At 38.4% G+C, this 14,813-nt stretch overlaps 1 protein-coding gene and 1 long non-coding RNA gene across 4 annotated transcripts in view; one reads left to right on the top strand and one right to left on the bottom strand.

Moving 5' to 3' along the window:
- Window positions 1-535: 535 nt before the first annotated feature.
- LOC101672280 lies at window positions 536-9,260 on the bottom strand. Its single transcript, XR_006601387.1, has 3 exons — window positions 9,154-9,260; window positions 1,761-1,951; window positions 536-1,604 (listed from the first exon to the last, which is right to left on the bottom strand). It is a non-coding gene; the product is annotated as an uncharacterized LOC101672280 (long non-coding RNA).
- Window positions 9,165-14,813, top strand: part of CFTR (CF transmembrane conductance regulator) — a 168,941-nt gene continuing 163,292 nt past the window's right edge. The window contains exon 1 of one of the 3 annotated variants that reach the window (XM_045062911.1): window positions 9,165-9,277. Coding sequence is in view for 2 of the 3 variants with exons in the window: in XM_004741906.3 (XP_004741963.2) it covers window positions 9,656-9,708 (53 nt within the window). In the remaining variant the exon portion in view is untranslated. Of the gene's footprint in view, window positions 9,278-9,500; window positions 9,709-14,813 lie in introns of those variants that run through there. The other 2 variants (XM_004741906.3, XM_004741904.3) reach the window with 2 other exon arrangements.

Genomic DNA, 14,813 nt, shown 5'->3' on the forward strand with positions numbered 1-14,813 from the left:
AGGTGCAGAAACGTTCAAGGTTTCTGTTCCCTAGTAGTGTTGAAGGCATGCAGGTTGTCTGACAGTTAACAAGACAAGTACCCTGTGGGCCCTGAGGGGCATGAGGAATGGAGTTCCTGCTTTACTTTGGGGGATTGATGTTGGCATTCCCAGGTGTGTGATAACCCACTACTGCTCCTCACAGGCTTCTGAGAGGAGTGAGGAGTTTGCACAGTCTTCTGGAGAAACAGAGGACTGGGACATTCCCATTTTGGAGGTTTTTTTTTTTTTTTTAAGATTTTATTTATTTATTTGACAGAAAGAGATCACGAGTAGGCAGAGGCAGGCAGAGAGAGAGGGGGAAGCAGGCTCCCCGCTGAGCAGAGAGCCTGATGTGGGGCTTGATCCTAGGACCCTGAGATCATGACCTGAGTGGAAGGCAGGGGCTTAACCACTGAGCCACCCAGGCACCTCCCATTTTGGAAGTTTTTAGTGTTTGCTTGTTTTAAGGAAGAAATTGCCAAGATAGAATTTTAAAAATTGTGTTTTATTTTATATGTTTGTGTTTTAAAAATTAATGATCCTAACATGCAAAAAATAAAATGTGGTATACTGTGCTCTTACACAGATATGTAAAGAGATACATAAAACTCCTAAGATTTATCAGAATATTATCTTCTAGTGAACTACCGGTGGTGGAAGCAGATTATGGGTCAAATGTTTAAAGTTACTTGAAGCAAGGATTTTTCTTCTACTCCTCACAGGGTATCTTTGTGACTAGATGTAATGATCTCTGAGATGATTTTGTTTTCAGTCCCCAAACCAGGAATGGGAAAAGAATGCAGGCCTGCGGTTGGGGGTAAAAGAAAGGGAGGTGAAAGAGATTTAGGGAGTTACTGTAGATTTTGCAGGGCCAACAAGAATCCAGAGTAAATGAAAGAAACACTGATGCTGGTCATTTCCTCTGGGCTCAGGCAACTAATGCTTTGCTTTGTCAGTTTGAGTAGCAATTTAAGATCCAAGAAGCCCTTTGAAAGTTGTAATAGAATTCTGTCTTGTTCATTTTCCCCCTTTCCTGGCCAAAAGCTGGCACACTATAGGCTTTCCAAAAACATTTGTGGAATGGAGTCAGAAAGCCACTTTATTTCTCAGGATGCATTCCTTTCGCTTGTTCTGCAGAAATACTTGAAATGTTTAGAAATTTATGGAATGAAATTATTATTACATCTGTCCCTCCAAGCTTTTATTCAATGCTCATGCCAACATATATATGCAACTTGTATGTCTCTTTTCACCTACTTTTTGGGATACAAGTAAGGTCACATGGCTTTTTAACTTTTAAATGTTGAAGTTAGCAAGAAGCCTGGAAATTTTTTCATAAGTTGGACTTCCGAAGTTTCTTCAGTAGTTTTGAAAGCCTACCCAGCATCCCATGCTGGGTACGTAAAGGCAGACTTCCAGTTTCCTCGGCTAAGTGGCCCATCTCCCACCAAGCAGTAGGCATTGGTATTAAACTTCTTCTCTCATGGTGTATCATGTCTTCTTTGGGCACCCTTGGCATGCATATTTGAACAATTCAGTCAGGATCATCTCCACTCATGAAATAATTCCTAACTATGTTGAATCTGAAAAGAAAAGAAGAAAAGTTTTTCTTCAGTCCTTACTGCCCTGTGGATCCCTACCTACTTTACATTCCTATAATGAACAGTCGTCTTAGTGGATTCCGAAGAAAAGAAGAAAAAAAGGAAAAAACGAAACAGAAACTCCTTTGTGATAAATACCTGTTTTCAGCTAAACAGAGAAGCAAATGGGCAAACTGTAAAAGGCAGCTCCTCTTAAAACAATCCTATATGGTCCAGTTATACACCCAGCGTGGTGATTAAGTGCCCAGCTTTGCAGCTTCATTCAGATTCTGGCTCTATTTCTTGAACTGATGCTTGGCATTTAAGCTTCTATATCTCAGTTTCTTCTTCTGTGAAAGGGAATGAGAGTGATAATCAAATATGCTAACTTTTTCTGAGGTATGCAATACAATTTACGCAACAAACTGGTATATAAAACCTGTATTGTTTTCTAGCAAAAACAAGATCATGCTAAGCTTAAATTGCTATCATAAAAAATTACCATTTTAATTTTTTTTGTAAAACCTTGTGACAGTCATATTTGTTTAGAGGAAAGCTATGACACGTATTCATCAATTTGATTTTCTTTAGTTAGCATGATATGCTTTGATCCAAAAATTATTTAGATAGTTTTCATACCTATCTTTACATATAATTTTTTGCACATGTAAATAAGAGTTCCAGAGTCTTTTGCCATAGTTCCATCAGTGCTGCCTCTTAACAGCCTTTGAAATGAAGACATTCCAGTCACTTTGGGAGACGTGGACATGTGGGCAGTAGGGGCTAATGAGCTGTAGTTAGAGAACCAGGAATTGGTTGTCCTTCTGATCATACGGATTCATCACCATAGTTTCACCCATTGTATTGAACTTGAAGATCAATAAATGACCAGCATAGTGTCCTAAAACAATAAGATCTCACAGACTCTGTCAATGTAGGGTAAGTTAAAGCAGAACCTAGGGGTTTTCAAGTTATAGTTTCCCAGCTGAACAAGAACTCCCTTGAATAATTGACTTCCTGTTGTATCCTTGATGTTCATCGGTATAAGAAGTGATCATGAAACAAATGATTCTTAAAAAAAATTATAGCTAAAAATGCCATCTGTGATATCAGTCAGTGACAATTCTGCAAGCTTTCAGGGGCAACTCTTTCAAACTGGGTGGAAGGGAGGATGGCTTTTATTTCCAGGTGAACTTGAGCAATAACTTCTACCAAATATTAGACAACAAGAATAATACAACATGTTGGGGTTTGAGGGTCAAGACATTCATAATTACTTTTAGTTCCTAGGTGCATTAACAGTCTCCCACTGAGTTTCCCTTATTCTTTATTTCACATATTTCTTTATTTACATGTTGTTATTATAAATTATCTACTTGGGGGAAAATAGTTATAACTAACTACCTGCTGTACTCCAGTGCCTTTCCAAATGTGACTCTTTTATGTAGCATATAAGTTATTATAGAATTCACCTGAAGGAATAAACTATCACTTTTCTTCCTAGAGTCTATATATATAAGACCACAGTTTCAATGCTGTAGATTGCACCTGGCTTTCAGCCTGATACCACTAGTGAAAATTTAATCTGGTGTTATAAATTCTCTTGTTTCTAAAAAAACTTCAGCAGGAAAGTGAAAAGAAAACCAGCATAAATATGAAACATTTCATCAACAGCAGTTTTAGAAAACCCCAGAATTATTAGCTTTTAGACTCATGACAAAGCTGTATCACTGAAAATATTGTTCATAATTATTCCAGTTTATTAATAGCACTAATAAGTTCTCATTTTGTACAGATTGGGTCTCTTTAAGATTTCCTTTATGAGGAAGTGCCTTTAATTTACAGAAGACCCATCAGGGTGCCAAATTCTATCTGGATACAGTAGTTAACAATATAAGACTGGTGATGAGCTGAAAATTTAAGGAATTGAAAAACAAAGGTTTCAAATGTCATTTCAATGCAAAGGAGTGAGGACTTGCACCATACAAAAATCTAGTTCTGCCTCTAAATGTAAATTACCATATAGTTGGGAAAGTACCTAAATTTCCCCCTTTTCATCTTTCCTAAATACAAGCAAATAACTTCCGAGGGAATGAGAGAATTCAATGTTCCTGAGAATTCCGATAGCCTTAGGGAGTTCAGTTTTCTGTAGCATTTTCTTTTGCAATGCTATACTGATTTCTGATTTATCACCAGTGATATATAACAACAGTTTCTAAAATTCATTGAGTGCTTATTCAGTTTGAAACACTTTATGTCTGTTACATGCATCATATTTAAGTAATTTCATCCAGTGATTCTCAACCAAGAGAATTTTGCCCTTGCCACCTTCCAGGGGATTTGGCAATCTCTGGAGACAGTTTTGGTTTTTACAACTTGGGTGGTGGTGGGAGGCTAGTTTCACTGGCATTCAGTGGGTAGAAGTTAGAGCTGCTGCTAAACATTCTATACTGCACAGGACAGTCCACCACATCAGTGAATTACCTAGCCCCAAATGTCAATAGTGCCAAGGTAGAAAGAACCTGACTTAATCCATTCAACAACTTGGTGAGGTGGGTATTTTTATTATTTTAATTATAATATTATAATTTAACTTAATTATAATATTAATATATTTGACATGTAACATTGTGTAAATGTAAGGGGTACGAAATATTAATGACACACTCATATTGTAAGATGAGTGCCTCTGTCGTGATAATTAGCGCCTCTGTCACCTTACCTAATTATTCTTTCTAGTAGTTGGAATAGTTACATTCTAGTCTCTTAGCGAGGTTGATGGTTATAGCACAATATTGTTGTCTGGATTCACTGTGCTGTGCATGAGGTAGGTATGATTAACCTCGTTTTCAGGGAAGAGAACTGACACGGGAAATGTGACCATACAGCCAAGTAAGTAGTGGTGCCAGGATTGAAAATTTAGCTATTTTCTCAAAGCCCAAGCTCTTTCAATTATGCTGTGCTACCATCTTCAGAGAATTTTGATGATCCCTGGTAGAGTCTGGGCTTTGAAGAGTAGAGATTCTGCCATATTCTGTGTACATGCCTTAGCAGTGCTAAGTGCTAAGGCAAGCTCTTGCCTGCCAGAAGATTGATGGTAATCATCCATCTCTTGAGCATCTTCAGGTTTCCCCTTGAGGATAATATTTCAACTCTTAGGTCAGTAAGTCCAAGAGAAAATTGTTATTTGATTGCATAGACTGTATTACTAAACAAAAGATGAGTAAAAGGAAAACAGAAGACACACTTCCTGTCTCCAAGGAGGTTGTGGGACAAAAAGGGTAAGTGTGTATATATAAATAAAAGTATGTGTTATGTGTATCTATAAACATATAGAATTGTCAGATCAAACTTGGTGAAAGCAGTAAAAGTAAATGATCATCTGGCCTCCTCATGTGCCAGGAACCTCTATCTGGGTCTGAAATGTCTTTGTAGGTCTATATAATGTGTCTTTACATAATGCTTGGTCATCGCTGCAGCACACTGAGGAGCCTTGGCTGCCCTTGTCCTTTCCTCTTAGATGAGTTTATAAGCAGAACCAGCCTATATGAACGTGAATTTAACAAGGCCTTGCCATTCTCCTTTTTTATGAGCTTCCTGATGGGGGCGACTTTTCCCTTCCTCGTTTTACTTGGCCTGTTTTCAGTGCACTCATGGCCACTACTTACTTATCACAATTAAAGCCCATTCTCAGGAAAGAATCTGAGGAACACTCTCAAATGAAATGGAACCTAATGGGTAAGTAAAGTATAGTGAAGTTTTGCTCTGGTGATATCTAATGATGGGACTTGAGGCATCATCTGGCAGAGTAACTTATGACAGGATGGTTATCTCATAAGCTTTCATATATCCAGATCATTTGTAGGATACATATGACACATTGCTGAACACATAGTAGGTACTAAATAAATGTTGGCTTCCTTTTTTTCATTTTTAATTAATTAATTTACAAATATTTATTTATTAGAGAGGGAGAGAGCACAAGTGGGGGTGGAAGTGGGGGTGGCGCTGGGGGAGAGAGAGGGGCAGAAGGAGAGGGAAAAGCAGATTCCTGGCTGAGTCAGGAGTACAACAAGAGCGCTTGATCACTAGTTCCAGGGATCATAACCTGAGTCTGAGCAGAAGACAGATGCTTAACCAACTGAGCCACCTAGGCATCCCTTATTAACTCATTTTTTAAAAGTAATTTCCATACCCAGCCTGAGGCTCAAACTCACAACCCTGAGATTAAGAGTGACATGCTCCTTCTTCTGAGCCAGCCAGGTACCCTTCTTCTTGTTTCCTTTTAACATACTTTTAAAATGATGCCACATAATTTATATACCACAGTTCATAGCAGTGTTAGGAGAGCTAAAACCCAAGTGTCCACCAGTGGATGAATTGATAAACAAAATGTGATATATACATACAATGGAATATTGTTTAGCCTGAACAAGGAAAGAAATTCCACAATATGCTATAACATGAATAAATCTTGAGGATATTATGCTAAGTGAAATAAGCCAGTCACAGAAAGACAAATACTATCTGATTCTACTTCTATGAGGGTACTTAGAGAAGGCAAAATAATAAAGATAAGAAAGTATAATGTAGTTGCCAGGGGTTAGGGGGAGGAGAGAATGGTGAGTTACTGTGTAATGGGTATAGTGTTTCAGTTTTTCAAGATAAAAAGGGTTGTAGGGATGGATGGTAGTGATGGTTGCACAAAAATGTGAGGGTATTACCACTGAACTGTACATTTAAAAAATGGTTTTAGATGGTAAATTGATGTTATGTATATGCATTTTACCACAATTATTTAAGGCCCATACTGGGTACAGAGATTACTTAAAAAATGTTAAAAAGATTAGGTGGCCATTTGTATATTATTGTATATTTGTATATTGATGTTATGTATATGCATTGTGGTAAAATGCATTGTGGTAAAATGCATTGTGGTAAAATGCATTGTGGTAAAATGCATTGTGGTAAAATGCATATACATAACATCAATATACAAATATACAATAATATACAAATGGCCACCTAATCTTTTTAATATTTTTTAAGTAATCTCTGTACCCAATATGGGCCTTGAACTTAGAACTCCGAAGATCAAGAGTTGCATGCCACCATGTAACCAACTGGCCAACCAGGCAGATAATCTTCTAAATTGAATATCAGTTCTGCTTACAACAGTAGGAAATTCTGTCAGGGAAGTATGTATAGTGGGTAAAAGCTTGACTCTGGCAACAGAATGTTTAGGTTCAAGTCTGTTTTTTCTGTTATTTACTGTGGAACTTGCTTGGGGAAATTGCTAGCCTTTTTTGTACCTTAGTTTATTCACCTTTAATGTGGGATAATGAAGAAGATACCTATCCCATGGGAGTGTTATAAAGATTTAAAAAGGCAAAGCATGTCATGTATTTGACACAGCAGTTGGCATATAAACAGTAAGTGCTCAACAAATACGAGCTATTATAATAAAATTTTACGAGTTGATAATTAGGCAGCTTGGAGGGAAGAGCATCATGGTTTCTTACTACCTCTTTCCATTCTCATCCTGGCCATTGATTTCTTTCCTATCCCTGACATCTCAAAGCCACATTTAGGATTTTAGTTATGACCTTCATCCATGTTTGAGCACTTTCCTGGAGCATAAGTCTGCATTCCCTGCATGTACCTAGATGCAAATTTAGAGTATCATGTATCAGTTCATTTGTTCATATCTGCTAACAGTGTTAATGTTTGAATAATAGTGATATCCTACTTATGCCCAGAACAAATTTGGGGTGTAATCTTTTACGATAAAAATCTGGGGTCTTCCTGTATGCATGCATGTACATGCTTAAAATAGAATATCATAATTAAATGTCTTTTATTAAAAATATAAAGCTTCAATAGCTACTTGGTTTGTAGACTTTTGCTTTCTTATCTCAGTCCTGAATAGGTCTAGCAGTTATGATTTCATGAAACCAATATGAGGAGAAAAACTGGGTTCATTTCTAAGTTATAGAATATTATCAATATAGGAGGGATGATTTGATTAGAACCAATGTTATACACTGATAGGAGTCCTGGTTTGGAATTAGACCAAGTTTGAATCTTAGCTCTACCATTACAGACATTTACCTAAGTGCTCTTGTCTGTTTCCTTAACCAAAAATTGGGGAAAATAACACCTGTTTACATGGTGGTTAAAAGGTTTACAGGGGATGATGCCTGGCAAATAGTAAGAACTCAAGAAGTAGTCACTATTTTATTTATTCTTTCCAGAGGAAGGTGATGGATTAACATACTTGGGGTCTTTTCAAACCATACCACTTGGTCAGCTTCTGTGTTCTTTGGATATAATTGTTAATCCCTTTATTATCACTTGCTCTTTGGTAACAAAGAGGAACTGATTACTAATTCATTTCAAAATGTGTGTACTATATTTGATGGGTCACACTAGCAGTTATAAAGCAAACAATAGAGTGGAGGTGGGGAAGTGGATGGAGTGAGTTCAATCACATACCTGGGAAAAGTCAATAATAAAGACTGAGTGAAAGAACCTTGATTTGTATGTGAGACTGGAGAGAGGAAAACATGGGTATAGGATTTGAAGCAAGGATCATGAATTAGAAATGCTGAAGTTCCTTCTTGGTATCTCACTCCATGCATTTTGGTTTATATCTTTGCTCTATTTTCTCTACTGTTAAAGTTTAGCGTAATGGAATTTAAATGTTTATACAACCTAGATTAAGATGGAAAAAAGATATCGTTGAAATTGAAAGTGAAGCTATAAAAACTTGCTGAATATGTTTATTAATTTAAATGTGTATTCTTGTTACTGTGAAATGCACGTTTTATTTGTACTGTACTTGGGTTACCACAATCAACAATATGGTAATTTACAAGTAAACACCCTTTCCTTACTTGTAGTTTCCTTAGTTGTAGGCAGTTATCAGACTAAATTTGTTACTTTCATTTGAATTTTTCAATTTAAATTCAATGTACCTTTGTCTTTACACAACAGGATTCAGGGTCGGGGTTAACACACTACCTTCCCTTCAAAGACTGGATTCCTTCCGGTGTATTAGTCAAGGTGTTTTGCTGACCGAGACTAGGAAATCTATAGGAGGGCGGGTTAGTTTACACACTGTCGATTTGTCATCTTAGTCTTTAACACACACAAAAACCTTCCTTCAGAACTAAAGCCGGGCTGAAAATTTAAGACAATGAACAAATCCTGAGAGCGTACAGGACAAAGCGATTACCATCTTATAGGATTTCCCCCCATGAGTGCGTCTCCCAAGGGTTTGAGCAGCACTCAGCTCACCTAAGCCTGAAACTAACAAGGCTTGGTTCTTCCCTCCGACACTCAAAGGAAGCGCTAAGGTGAACACAGCATTCGTTGCCTCCGAACTTTTCTGGTCTCTGAGGCTGCATTTTGTTACAGCAGAGACATATTTTCGTTCTCCCTGCAGAATGCACCTTGCAAAAACGGAACGCGAGCCTGGCTAGGTTCTCGGAAGAAGTGAGAGGAAAAAGGCTCAGAAGTTGGCTGCCGTGTGCCCCGCGTTCCCCCGAACCTGGCGCGGAGAAGGGTCCAGGAGACTGCCGCTGAGCTGGTTTTGCTCCCGCTGAGCGTCCGAGACAGGACTCAGAGAGCGGCAGCGACTGTCCCCCACCTGCAGGCTGGGTGGGGGCTTGACGGTAGGGACTCGGGCTTGGAAGGAACGCGCGTGAGGGAGGAAGGCTGGGAGTCAGAATGGGAAAAGGGAAACGCGGAGCAGCCAGGAGCGAAGGAGAGAAGGAGCGGTCAGGGTGCGCAGAGGGTGGAGAAAGCCGCTAGGGCAAACTGGGGGCTGGACCAGGCAGCGCCCAGCTTTTAACCTGGGCAGTGGGGGCGGGGGAAGGAGCTAAAGGGAAGGGGAGGTGTGTGAAGTGGGGTGGGGGGGGGTTGGAAGCAAATGACATCACAGCAGGTCAGAGAAAAAGGGGCGAGCAGCCTGTGCCAGAGGAGTAAGGCGTTTGGCATTAGGAGCTCGAGTCCAGCCTGCCCGGGCAGGGACCCTGACGCCCGCAGAGACCATGCAGAGGTCGCCTCTGGAGAAGGCCAGCGTCCTCTCCAAACTTTTTTTCAGGTGAGGGGGTGTCCTGCCGAGTTTTGGAAGGACACGTGCCCACGAAAGAAGAGGGCGTGTGTGTATGGGCTGGGTTTTGGGGAAAGAGGAATAGCTTTTTTGTTTGTTATAAAGATGCGCTATCATTCATTGTTATGGGAGAGAATGTGGGTTTTGTGAACAAAATAGGAAACGTGAAAGAAAGAATAAAGGGAAGCCAATTGTTTGAATAGAGAACTTTAGCTTAACTTTGAAGTCTGAACTACTTGGAACTGAAAGTTGCGCTTTGGAGACCCAAATGTGCTACTGTGCAAGGGTTTTCTTTAACTTTTCTAATTAGTGAATGAGAACCTTGTTGATAACAAGTACTTCAATTTGGTCTCTTACTGTCGCCACTCAGTGCCTTGGAAACTTAGATGTCTTTGGCATCCTATTCCAAGTGCCAATGTTTGCATATAGTAGGTGCTCAGAAAACACTTTTGGAGGGAGATGTGTGAAGTGGGTAAGAGGACCTTAAAGTTCTTATTGTTACGATACTGAGTAAATCTAAGAAGTATTTGCCACCATTCCATTATTTTTTTAGGGATGAAAGCAAATCCTTTGAAATATCTTTTTAAAGAAAAACAAATTCTACAAGTTAAACTTTTTTTTTTTTTTTTTTTTTTTTTAAGAGAGGGGAAGGAGCAGAGGGAAAGAGAAAATCCCAAACAGGGCAACACTGGGCTCCATCCCAGACCCTGAGATCATGACCTGAGCTGGAATCAAGAGTCCAGTGCTCAACCAAATGAGCCACCCAGACACCCCTGCAAGTTACACATTTAAGCGTGGGGTGCGGGGGAGGGGAGTGGGTGGGAGTTCAGAATGATCATGGAAATGTGAAGATATAGGACAGGATACTGAAGTTATGCAGAATTGACATGTAATAAATTTTACTCTTATCCTCCTTTGCATGTGATGAGTCATAAAAGCTTGGAACTTTATCTAATGATGTTTTTAAAAATGCAGTCTAAATTCAGAGTCTTAGGCAAAGTGTAATTAGATGTAGCATTTTAAATTTGAGGTGTTCTTTGAATACTGTATCTACTTTGTTCCTGTTACATTATGTGAATGAATGAATAGGTATAGATCTGTCATGGAATATTACTTGATTCATGATTAACCAGTGAATCAGCATACTTTGTATCAGAAAAGCCAAATATAAATATGCCCATATGTGTGTGGGGGGAAGAGACTCTCTTATCTATGTTTTATTCTCTGCATGTGCAGTAAGTGTGGAACTCAGGTGTGAAGGAATGACTCCTGACCATTGATCATCCCTGTGGATAAGAGAGTAGGACTTTACTCTTTAGAATTACCTTTAGTATTTATGTTTTCAGCACCTTTTGTTACCCCATCTATAAAAATTGGATTATCTGTCCATTTATTTTCCTACTATTTACAAAATCAGAATGCTAATTGTCATAAATTGTAGACTTTTAGCAGAGCACTTTGAGGAACATAAATGCCAATCAGTCTAAAATGCAGCTTGCAGAAAAATGAATATCCTAGACCTACTTCTAAGTGTTGAGGAACTTTTAATTAATACATTGTTGATTTAAATTAGATCACTGTTAATCTATCAAAATATTTTTTTAGCAGATCACCTCATATATTTTAGGATAATTTTAAAAAATGCCTTGAGGTTGACTTATTTAAAAATGTATTATAATCACCACTGAGTTTGTTAAGAGCATACTCATTCTTGTTCTCCAAACTATTTCATAATAAATTGGTCTAAGAAGAGGTGTATTTTGGGGTACCTGGGTGGCTCAGTGGGTTAAAGCCTCTGCCTTCAGCTCAGGTCATGATCCCAGGATTCTGGGATGGAGCCCCGCATTGGGCTCTCTGCTCAGCAGGGAGCCTGCTTCCTCCTCTCTCTCTCTCTCTCTCTGCCTGCCTCTCTGCCTACTTGTGATCTCTGCCTGTCAAATGAATAAATAAAATCTTTAAAAAATAAAAAAATTTAAAAAAAGAGGTGTATTTTTTAAAAGTTAAGTTTCTACTATTTATGGGGACTGACAATCACCTAAAATAGCAGTGATTATAAATTTTCTTCTTGGTTTTAATTCTAAAAGGGTAAAAATTTTATTTTCTGCATAGGGTCAGAAATTTACCTTCTGCATTGACCACTATTGCTTTGGGGTCAGGAATTTTGCCTTTGCATTCAGACTGTTTTGATTCTGGTTGTTTAGATTGAGCTGTGTGACCTGAGGCAAGTCCCTTAACATCTCTGTATTTGTGTTACTTGATCTTTAAAACTTGAGACTAATAGGACATAAGGCCTAGGGGTTTATCTGTTGAGAAAAATGCATGTAAAGTGGTTAGCCCAGTAAATGTTAGCTAGTTTTATTATCATATTTTTACATTCATTATAATACCAAGCACTTTGTTTATATCAGATCCTCAATTCATCTTTGTTGAATATAATTGTGTGACTATCAGTCTGTAAGAATGGGCCTGGATGAGAACTTAATTTAGGTAATATCTCAACTAGAATGGCAGGTTAACTACTTTAGAATTTAACTTTCTGAATATGATCCATTCAGTTTCAGAGTCATCAAAGGGTAAAGCTATTATGGTCTGGGTTATAGATTATATTAAATCCTTCATTGTTCAGGTTTTATTATTGGAAAAGCTAGTAAAGTTTGGGATAGTTTTAAGTAGTACTTTCTTAATTTTGCATCAAGTACAAAATTTGAAAGACATCTGAAGTCTTGAATACTTTGAATGTAGTCATGGCATCCATACCAGGAGTCTAGATCAATGCTTGAAGAATTGTCAGAGCCCCACAGAATCCAAGTGCCACAGAGTCTTGTAAAAATGGATGGGGTGGGCGCCTGGGTGGCTCAGTTGGTTAGGCGACTGCCTTCAGCTCAGGTCATGATCCCGGAGTCCTGGGATTGAGTCCCAGGGTCAGTGAGTCCCAGTGAAATGTATTTACATTTCACTCCCTGCTTCACGGGGAGTCTGCTTCTCCCTCTGACCTTCTCTCTCATGCTCTCTCTCATTGTCTCTCTTTCAAATAAATAAATAAAATCTTTAAAAACAAAAACAAAAACTGGACGGGGTTCCTGATAAACTCCACAGAGAAATGTCAATAAGATCAAAGAGTAAATACAGTAATATTAGGATCTAAGGCCAAGAATTACATAAGTCTCAGTTTAATAATAGAATCATTTAAGATACTTTAATAAGTACCAAATAATTTAAGATACTTTTTAAAAAGTTTTTATTTATTTATTTGTCAGAGAGAGAGAGAGAGCGCACAAACAGGGGGAACTGGAAGGGCAGGTGGTGGGAGAAGCAGGCTCCCCACTGAGTAAGGAGCCCAACCCTGGACTTGATCCGAGGACTCTGGGATCATGACCTGAGCCGGAGGTAGCTGCTTAAATGACTGAGGCACCCAGATGTCCCTAAGATACTTTCATAACTACTAAATACAAAGTAATGAGAGGTTTTTAAACAAACTAGAATTTATGTATTAGAATGGGTATGGTGAATCAAAATAGCTATCAATGAAAACTAAACTCATTCTAAACATTCTGCTTTTGATCAAAGTAGTTCAGATTCTTTTTATGAAATTACCTTTAAAAATAGTATATAAGTTTCTTCTCATGGGTATATAATGGGCCCATTACTGTTTAGCATTATTTTTAGTTGTAGCTTACGTTAGATTATTAATCCTATTACCCAGACTGGAACTTGCTCTTAAATGACTTATGGCTGTATCTTGAAATCAAATCTATGCTGATAGTATAAAGATTCTTCATCAGAATTTGCTTTGTTAAAGCCAAGTGCTACTTAAGTTTAGGAATTTTCATTGAAAAAAATGTATTGCGGGGCACCTGGGTGGCTCAGTGGGTTAAGCCGCTGCCTTCGGCTCAGGTCATGATCTCAGGGTCCTGGGATCGAGTCCCGCATCGGGCTCCCTGCTGAGCGGGGAGCCTGCTTCCTCCTCTCTCTCTCTCTGCCTGCCTCTCTGCCTACTTGTGATCTCTCTCTGTCAAATAAATAAATAAAATCTTTAAAAAAAAAAATGTATTGCAAACTTTATAGACCTTTCCTAATGAAGAAAAACATAAGTGCTTTTTTTTTTTTTTTTAAATATAAGTGCTTTGAGCAACAGAAGCATACTTGCAATCAGTTTATAATGGAAGAACCATGAAGATCACAGTTCTGAAGGGGACCATACTTATTTGATTATATAAATTATGGCATATTGTAAAAAATATAGTGACTTTGTATTTACATTTCACTACTTGTTGGTAAGGCATGAGGAAATCTTAAAATTACGGCAGAATCAAAAATAGAGTCATAAACACTTTTGCAGTTTGTTGGCAGGCATTTGTAGAACCACTGCAGAGAAAGATCAGTTGGCCATTCAAACAAGGGTCTAGTCTTATCCTGATCAATACACATGCATTATCTCAGGTTTGTCTCTCAGACAAAGTTGAGCCTCTGCAGATCAAAAGACATAGATGCATGAAACAAAAGGCCAACATGAGACACACAATTCATCTTGAGATGTTCAGCTGCCAAGGAGCCTGGATACCATGAGTCCATCTAGTCAGTCTGTGCACATATGTCTTCCAGTAAGGATGACCCAGGGTTTTCTTATGCTCTCTTGGCTTTGTCTTCCAGAGGAATTGAAAGAGACCACTTTTAGAACAGATACCTCCTTCTCTTGGACAGTGTTGTCTGAACACTGTCAAATGTTGACTCCCTACATCAGTCCTTGACTATCCCTTTTTATCCATCCACCTTTTGCCGATCATGTATAATACAATTCAGATTTTCCAACCTGGGATGTGTCAATCTTGATTGATTTAACTTTCTGAATTCTAAAATGATCTCTTTCGTGTAATATGACCGAAACTGAAGTTATGTATATATATTAACATGTAAAATACATGTATATATAATTAAATTCCTTTTAGTTAATTTTGGTTGTTTAAAAAATTCCTCCCCCCCCCTTTATTTTTTTTTTTAAGATTTTCTTTATTTATTTGACAGAGATCACAAGTAGACAGGCAGAGAGAGGGGGAAGCAGGCTTCCTGCCGAGCAGAGAGCCCTATGGGGGACTCGA

This window comes from Mustela putorius, unplaced genomic scaffold (assembly GCF_011764305.1).
Source record: "Mustela putorius furo isolate JIRA1106 unplaced genomic scaffold, ASM1176430v1.1 tig00003845_pilon_pilon_pilon, whole genome shotgun sequence".
Taxonomy (NCBI): Eukaryota; Metazoa; Chordata; class Mammalia; order Carnivora; family Mustelidae; genus Mustela; species Mustela putorius.